Source organism: Phaseolus vulgaris, chromosome 10 (genome assembly GCF_000499845.2).
Source record: "Phaseolus vulgaris cultivar G19833 chromosome 10, P. vulgaris v2.0, whole genome shotgun sequence".
In the NCBI taxonomy this organism is placed as follows: domain Eukaryota; kingdom Viridiplantae; phylum Streptophyta; class Magnoliopsida; order Fabales; family Fabaceae; genus Phaseolus; species Phaseolus vulgaris.
The window spans coordinates 2606960-2616453 of NC_023750.2; the positions used below are offsets into that span (position 1 = coordinate 2606960).

At 30.9% G+C, this 9494-nt stretch overlaps 1 protein-coding gene across 1 annotated transcript; it reads right to left on the reverse strand.

The window, feature by feature from the left end:
- Positions 1 to 410: 410 nt before the first annotated feature.
- On the reverse strand, positions 411 to 7547 carry LOC137818474 (2-oxoisovalerate dehydrogenase subunit beta 1, mitochondrial-like). The gene is made up of 13 exons (XM_068621926.1): positions 6964 to 7547; positions 6085 to 6196; positions 5542 to 5577; positions 5383 to 5442; positions 5251 to 5308; positions 5068 to 5165; positions 3537 to 3626; positions 3383 to 3451; positions 3191 to 3277; positions 1682 to 1777; positions 1526 to 1603; positions 760 to 846; positions 411 to 656 (listed from the first exon to the last, which is right to left on the reverse strand). The coding sequence occupies exons 1-13, from the start codon at positions 7122 to 7124 to the stop codon at positions 621 to 623; spliced, it is 1068 nt and encodes a 355-aa protein (XP_068478027.1). The 5' UTR covers positions 7125 to 7547; the 3' UTR covers positions 411 to 620.
- Positions 7548 to 9494: the final 1947 nt, after the last annotated feature.

Consider the following 9494-nt stretch of genomic DNA (forward strand, 5'->3'; position numbering starts at 1 on the left):
TTAATTTGATGACCCATGTTGTCAACACACGTGCGTCAACTTATTGAAAACAAGAATCACTTTCAAAATTTTAATATACATATAAATATATATAATAATAAAAAGTTAGCCATATTTATTATTTTAAGCTATTTTAACTATATCAAATAACTTTGTATACTGACTGAAAAAAACAACTTTATTGTTAAAATTAACATCACGAAACTGCAACAATTCAAGTGTACATAATTCGGATGGTCAAACAAAAAGTACTTCGAAAATGACTATTGTCTAAAATTCTATAGATTTATTTAAGTTTTAATGTAAAAAATCTTAAGAATATTTTTAACACAATTTTTTTTTTTTTTGTTTCTTGTTGGATAAATAAGTGTCAATGCGTTTGGATACACATTATTATGAAGGTAAAAAAATGAAAGAAAAAACGACCATTTATTATAGGAGAGTTTTACTAATGGGGTTCAAATATTTGACATTCTGAATACACAGGGCATCATAAAAGAAAATTAAAAGCACTACATGTGTATGCCCATTGTTCTTTTGTTGATATTTTATATATCAGTTTTGTATACTTCAATGGCATCAAGATTTTATAGATGACCAAAAAATGGTGACTAACTTCATTAGTACTTCACAGTTGATTTTATTGCATCCAATATCTGCATTGAATGAATGAAGGGTAAGCTGTTATCAGTCAATACAGATCTTAAACATGATGCATAAAAGAAACGAAGATAAATTTGAGGTAAACAAACAAGTTACCTTATTTTTTGTTGGCACGTAGAAAGGCTCAAAAACCAAAGGAAAAGGAGTGTCCAGACCACAAATTCTTGCTACAGGGGCCTCTAACTGTGCCACAAAAGAGAAACACAAGCTTAACACGTGTTTATTAGTTGCTTTTAGCCTCTTTTACGTGGCCTTACTTTGTTATCTTTATCTTTTAATGATTCAGTTTTTTTGACTCTGTCAGTAAGTGGTTCCTACACCTAAGGAGCAAGTAGTCAGTAATCTAAGATTGCTGAACTGAAATCTTGGTAACATGGAAGTTCTGTTCTTTTGAAATTATTACATGTCCTGAAAATTATTTCTCAACTCTCATTAAAATACTGTCACAGATTTGCTTTTCTATTTTTCTTTTCTTTCAGAAAAACTACCAACATGTTTGGTTGAATTTGGTTAATCTTGAAGATACATATATATATATATATGTGTGTGTGTGTATATATATATATATGTGTGTGTGTGTGTGTGTATATATTCAAAAACAGTTTTTACATTCAAAAACAGCCAAGCTTTTATTCCTCTAGGTGGGATTTTTATGAATTTTGAGATTTCTACATGAAAGTTTGTTGAGAAGGCTAATGAAAATAAAAATTACCCTTTGTTGAGAGTAGCATTTGAAAGGAAAATCATGCAGATATGAATATTCCTATGGGCTGGGAGCTTACATTTGTATGCACATGGTACAAAATCATACTAATAAATGACTCCAACTTTCAGAGGTATGCATAAAAATATATAAGCATACCCTTGAGAAGCAACGCTCAACAATGGAAGCTGAGACTTCAGCACCAAAACCTCCAGTTATAGGAGCCTCATGACTAACCTACAAAGTGCATTCAAAGCATCATGTGAGGTAATACCAAACCAGGTTACAGTATTATTCTATAAACTGTATACTCACGAGCAATCTTCCTGTCTTATTTACTGAGGCTTCTACTGTTTCCTTATCCCAAGGAATTAGTGTCTTCAGATCAATCAATTCACAAGAAATTCCCTCCTGCAGAATCTCATAATAACATTAGAATTTCAGTAGATATGAAAATGCAGACTTCCACTTAAGAAATGAATTCCTTATATATGATATTATAGCAGAAATGAAAAATTGAAATGTCAAGCTTTCTTTTACTGATCAACTTATCAAGTCATTTGAAAACAATAGAGGAGAGCCAGTGAATTGGATGCTCTTTATATATGTGTATATATATATATATATATATATATATATATAGTTTTAGTTTGATCCTGTTCATGTGAACCTTTGGGAAGTTTTCCTTGGTCCTTTTACACCCTTAATTTGAGATGCATTAATTAAAGGTAGAAAGAGAGAACAAAATGAAATTCTAATAGTATTAAAGGTAAGGTAACTAACTCTAAACATTGACAAATTTAACACCACTAATTAATTTTTTTTAATTCTTGTGAAGTGGCTCCAACCAGAGGAAGTACAAAAAAAAAAAAAAAAACCTCAACATAATTAGTATGGTGCATGACATTGAAAACTATATTATGGGTTCATATAACGAAAATGATGATTGTTATATTTGGTATGGTAGAAAAATAACTGATATAACTGTTTGAATCTAACCCAAATTACACAATCACAATTTACTCCAGAACAGAGGATGGATTCCATGAATTTTGGAATAGAATTGATCATATTCCTGCATGCCCTCAATGTGTTTTTGAAAAATATAAATACCCTCAATCTAAATTGATGTCCTTACTCGGCTGCATTAAACAACAATTGCATCTTGACATAAGTTCATTGCTATGACATAAAATAATGCACTCATCATCTGTTGCTTATTTCCCCCTATTTTTCATCGTTCAGAATTCCAAAATAATTTTAATGAAAGTCTTCTGGGACTTTACATTATAAACCATTACACATATTTAAATGATAAAGTACTTTTTTATGCTATTTGATTGAAGTCCCAATTCCATTTTTGTCCTAATTTCTTACATTAAACATGGGAATCAAACTGGTTTCCCTTCCATCAAACACAATAACACATATTCCAACTTAATTCCATCGCTTCTTGGAAAAACTGACTCTACATACCAAGTTTATTAGGTTCCATCAAGTGAAATTCTTCAGACTCAGTTTCCCAACATAAACCACAAGTGAACAAAAATATGGTGTTATGCAGAATTCATGTTTCAAGAGCTTTCAGTTGCAATGCAACAGCCACTTACTTTTTCAAACCCAATAACGCATACTAGTCCTTAGATTCCACCTTAATTCTTTTGCTTCTTGGAAAAACTGACTCTATATACCAAGTTTATTAGGTTGCATCAAGTGAAATTCTCCAGAATCAGTGGGCCAACATAAACAAAAAGTGAACAAAAATATGGTGTGATGCAGAATACATGTTTCAAGAGTTTCAGTTGCAATGCAACATCCACTTACTTTTTCAGCATCAAGACAAGCTTGTTCCATTATAGACAATTGAGCCCCCCATCCAACAAGTGTTATATCGCTTCCTTGCCGAATTACCTGAATACACATTTCAATATTCATCAGAATAAATGTTTCACAGAATACCGTGCCAATAGTGTTGTGCAAATTTTTTTCTTTTATTCAGTGTGACATGTGGTGTACCTCAGCCTCAGATAAAGGCAGCATGTAATCATCCTCCGGTACTTCTTCTACAGCCAAACGATAAAGCCACTGAAACCATGAATCACAATATTAAAAATGTAAAAGACGCATACTATGCTCATAACACATTGAGGCTATTTTGGTAGAAAACAACCTTCGGTTCAAAAAATACTATAGGATTTGGATCTCGAATGCAAGATAGCAACAACCCTTTTGCTTGTCGTGGACTTCTGGGGATGACCACCTTCAAAGAAAATCAGTTGAGGCATTTGGGGAAAAAGTAATTATCTATAGGAAAGGCCAAATTTTCAAAATTTTGCTTTCCCACATGAAATGGGTGGCATGCTATAGTTCTTATGCAATCACAACTCGCATAAACTTGAGAATATGTAATTCAAATCAATTAAAATATAAGGGAAAGGGAGAAAGATCAAGACTATTTAGAGACCATGACTAGTGGTTCTATTGGGCCTAAATGGATAAAGTATACAATTCTACTTCAACCTACTGAAGTTCTAGAACTGTAGTTTAACCATATAAAAAAGAGGTAAGGACAAGATTGAATGATGAAATATTCCGCCATATTGATTATCCCAATGTGGGAATATTTATACAAGATGAGATCCTATCTGATAAGCAACAACAAGGACAACAAAAAGGAAAAAAACAAATAAAGAAACATTGCTACAGTATACAACTAATACTATCTAGAATCTACTGATATTTACAGCAAATATAACAGAAAAGAAGTTAAGAATATTTTGAAGAATATGGTGAAGGTTGAGGAATGGATTGGACCAAGAAAGTATTGGGCTTCTTCGGTTTTAATATAGATTAACATTCTATCTTAAGATCAAGCAAAAAGATTATATGCACCCTACTTGTTACGAATGAGCACAATATTATGAGTATATGTTTGAGATTCCATATAGACTCGAGATATGATTAAATTATAGTATGTAAGTGGATGCAAATCTCATATAACAAGTCAATTTTTATGAGGTTGTGTTATGCCTAAAATCCACACTTTCTAAGATTGTATCAAAATCTAATCTAGAGAAATTTGTTGAGTTTATCATGTCACCCATAAATATTTATTTTCATGTTCTAGATGTCCAATTCTTGGTGTGAGGTGATGTATTAGAGATATGAACAAATTATAATATATAAAGTGAATGCAAACCTTACCTTATAATGCAGTTTTTTAAAGTTGAGTTAAATCTAAAACTCACTTTGCAAGAGTATCCCTTAGGGACTTCGAGAGTATGTCATCTAGATGAATCTAAGTCAAAGGAACCTTTTCTCTAATAAAGTTACAGTCTACTTAAATATTGTTTGGTCAATTTTAATATATATACATTAAAAACTTCAACCTTCCTTTTAGATGTTATCGTTATTGAATAACTTAGTCTACAACTTCATTGAAATGATTTTTCTGCCATTACTTCCACTCACCTTGATAATCTTCTTAATTGGACAACGAATAATTTATGATTGTCATGGATTTCAACTCTTGCCATGCCATACTACCTTAAGTTTAGAATTTGAATATTCATATAGTCTATTGAACAATCACACACTATATTGTAGGTGGTCTTTTTATTTGAACAACATGGACAAGAAATAGAAGTAAAGAAAACTAAGGTTCTGACAAACAAACTGAAGTTCATATGAAAGCACCATACTTTGATACCAGGGACATGGCAGAAAAAAGCCTCAGGGGACTGAGAGTGGTAATGCCCACCATGGCCCACAGCTCCATAAGGGGTTCTAATTGTTAAACCTATAAATGAGTAGAAAAAATTAATGCAGCAACTGATAATAGAGATGAGTCAAACTTCAACACTGAAGCAGTGATAGAAATTTACCACCACAATTAAATTGGTTCCCACTCCGGTATCTGAATTTAGCAGCTTCATTGACAATCTGGAAACTAAAATTGGTCAATTACTGATCAAAAGAGGCCTTTTGACTAAACCAAGCCATGGAAGTTAGCTTGCCTGGTCAAAAGCAGGGAAAATGTAATCTGCAAACTGGATTTCTGCTATGGCTCGATTTCCCTGTCAGGTAAAATACATAAATAGCTTGAATATATCACATTGTAGTAAGGTTTGATAACAAAGATATATAAATGAATTATTTTAACCTCAGAGACTCACCATTGCTGCTAGACCAATGCCAAAGCCAACAATACCCTGTGAGTAGCATTGCAATATTAAAGTTTATTTCAATTCTCAGGATATACAAACTACAAAAATAATTAGTAAGATACTTAGTGTAAAAATAAGAAATACGGTAAAATGTACACTCATGTTCTAGAAAATGCTCTATTTTATGCTTTTTTTCCCCTTTCTTTGATAGAAAATCATCTTGGAGGTTAGAATTTACTTTTGATTTGTGTGATATTAGAACCATACTTTCATCATGCTTATTAAATATACACACATTTACATGGCTAAGTATTGGTTAAAAGCTTAGGATAGGCTAGTTTTTATACAGGTTCTTGTTGCATTTTGTAGCCTCTGTTTTTAGCCATTAGATTAAATGTGGGTTATTGTATAAGGGTTGGAATACCCCTAAAGTATTCCTTTTAATTTACTTAATTCTTTGCTGATAAAAAAAAAAAACATTTACATGGGACAAAAAAAGAAAGAAAGAAAAAGAAAGCACATAGGCAATGTGAAAATTATAAAAATAAATACCTGCTCACAGAGAGGAGTATTGAAAATCCTCTTTTTACCAAATTGGTCTGCTAATCCAGTTGTGCAGCGGAACACACCACCAAAGCTTACATCCTCTCCAAACACATAAGAACTGTGATGATGTGCAAGAGAAGATAAGGAAGTACACCGGATATTCATGTTATACATAAACAACTCTTAAATAGTGCAACTGATAGAACCTTAAAGTCTGTCAATTGAGTTAATATTAGAAGAAACAGAATCATACAACTTCTCAAACATGCTAAGGCTCCATCGAGATATGCAATATCTGAATATTACTTTAACAGAGTTTGTTTAATAGAGTGCTGAAATACAAGCTTCCAAGAGCAACCTTTGCGAACAAAGTTTGGTTTTACATAACAGTTCACACTTCCATTAAATCTCAAAATAATGTTCTACACAAGGGATTTGAGACTTGGGAGTCACCACCAACCAACTATTTGTTGACTTCCCTATTGGGCCCTTCATAGAAAATATAAAATCATTTCCTTAACAGAAGCCCCAAATCAAAAGGAAAAAAATAAAGATTAAGTTTTAACAAAAAGTAAAAATCAAAAGGAAAAAACTCTAGGGAATTGAATGTTTCTTGGAATGATGTTTTAGATGTTACAGTCCAATGCTTTCTTTCCCCCTCAGTCCGCTCCAACGTTTTTTATTTTATTTTGTGATATCAAAATTAGAAACCACCTTTTAGAATAACAGGGAAACAGTGCAAATGATACACCGAAATTCCTAAAGCTAAAGTACATTTTTCAAACCATTTCATCATCTAGGAATGTAAGATCAAAATTTACTCGTATCACTTCTCACACTCTCACTAGATATATCTTCATGAAATAAATAAACAGAGAGACCAACCGGGGATCAGAGTCCAAGGCAATGTGCAGAGCCTGATTAATTGCAGAACAGAGGTTCAATGATTTCACACCTTGCTCAGAACCACCCTTTTGAACACTGGACGAGGTGGAAAATCCTCTATTGCAAACCAAAGAGACCAATCTTCCAAACTTGGTTGACATGTCTATGATGTGAAAAACTTGCTGATACAATAGCACCCAGAAGCGGATTTGAACTTGAATTTGATCAAACTCTTCTCTCCTCTCTTCAAGTTCACAATTTTCAGCCTTTCAAGTTGAAAGGTAGTTGGGTATGTCTACAAGTACCTACCTTGCTCTGTGCAGGGAATGTGTGAGAAGATAAAATTTAAGAAATTAAATCAAAAATTTGGGGGAGAAACATTGATCTGGGGTAAAATCTGAACCATGATCGGAAAATTGTTTTATTTCGATGTAAAATACGGGTTTTACGAGTGGGATGAACGAACCAATAACAATCAAACACAACAACGTTGTTTGGTTCTGAAAATTGAAGTTAATAATTAATATTAGTAATGGTAATAAATAATATAAAGTAGATAAGATGTGGTGTGTGTTCGAGTCACTGACCCTATCCAGCGCGCTGCAGCTTTATTTGTCTCCGATTATCACGTGTAAAATGAGTTTTTTTATAATAAAAATAGGATAATTTTTAATAAAGTTTTTTTTAAAAAAACTAGTTTTAAGAATAAAATATTATATTATAATAAAATAATAATTTTATTGAATGTTAAATGTGGTATAAAGTTTTTTTTAAAAAAAACAACTAGTTTTAAGAATAAAATATTATATTATAATAAAATAATAATTTTATTGAATGTTAAATGTGGTGTTAACTATCATTATCCATAATAATTCTTTATGTACTAAATATCCAATTTGATCTTTTGAAAAACTCAGACTCTTACTAATAAGTTTATTAATAATCGTGTAAAGGATTTTTTATAATAATATATTGATGTATTTAAGTTTCTTTTGTAAGAAGTATAGATCAACGGTTAAGATAACTTTATTTTTTACTCTTACGTGAATATATTATTAGGTTCAAGACACATTAAATACAAATGTAATGAATGCTCTCTCTTTTTTCGTTTTCTCATTCACTCATTTTTTTTTTCTCTTCCTTGAACCTCTCTATAAGATCTTGCTTTTATATCTCAGTTTTTTAGAATATGACCGTACTTCGTAGTAGTTAGAAACCAATAATTACTTGTAATCGATCACATTTTTAAATATAGAATAAATTTTCATTTATTTTAAGAATTTTTCATCTATCTTTTTGTTATGATTTTGTCATTAATCTTGGTAGAGTTAGCTAAAAAAAGTGATTTCCACAACTTGATAAATTTTATACTGAAATGTTTGGATGTTTTGTTTTAGGTCGATTTTGAATGGGTTTCTTGTTTGAGCTAAAATTCTCTTTGAAATAAGAAATTATAGGTAACGAAAGTTATTTAAGTTTTTTTATAGAACCTTTGAATAGATTATCTGGATGTGAAGGTGACGTGGTCACGATATCTTGAGGTTTATGCAAGGTAATGTGTTGTTTGAATAAGATTTTAATGTTTGAGTTTGTGACGAGATTTGTATAGTTTGAATGGATTAAATTTGTTGTGTGTTGTCGGTTTTTGTGTTAGATTATCGCATTTGAGACAAATTAGTTGAAGTTGTGGTTATTTGAAGAAAAATATTTCGTGTTAGTCTATGAGATTAATATGAATAGTATACATAATGACTTGTAATTTTTAAAGTGTAAAGTGTGTATTAGTTTGTATGTTTAATTGATTTGTAATTTTTTTAAAATGAATTATGTTGTATTATAAGTTTTGTACAAACCCTTTGAAGGGTTTACAGTATAGTTACTAGTTTAATTTTTAAAGTATTACATTTATGGTATAAGAGTTGTTCGTCCAGGATGAGTTGAGGGTAGTGGATTTGTTGTGTTTCTTTTGCTTTTAGATATTTGTCTAAGTCTATTTTGTTTGTATTTGAGTATTTGGGTCAATTGATTATTATAAATGAAAATAAAAGTATTAAGAAAGAAATTTTTTGATAGTGATGAGGGTGCACACTCATGACTAAATCAAAATGATTTTCTATTTTAATTCTAAAAAGTAGAGTACATTTTGAAGACATGTTTTGGATTATTATTTTTATATTCTGTATAATTTGATGTTAAACATATTTTTTTTAGTGTAATACATTTATTTATATCAAGTATTTATTTGTAGATTTTAAAGTTTCCTTTTAAGTTAATAGTTTTATACCATTATTTGTTTTGGTGTAGCATTTTTATATACTATAGGTGCTTTGTTGTTGATGATGGACACAAATTCTAAGTGAATTTGAGAGGCCTACCTTTGGAGGATCTAAATATAATCTTTGGAATGAATTGAATCTATGTCAATTGCATTGTTTTATTTTGTGATGAATAGAAGGTAGTATCTTCAAATTAGAAGAATATGAAGCAAATGGTTGCATAACGAGTGTGGAGTGAGTTACAAGTTACAGTAA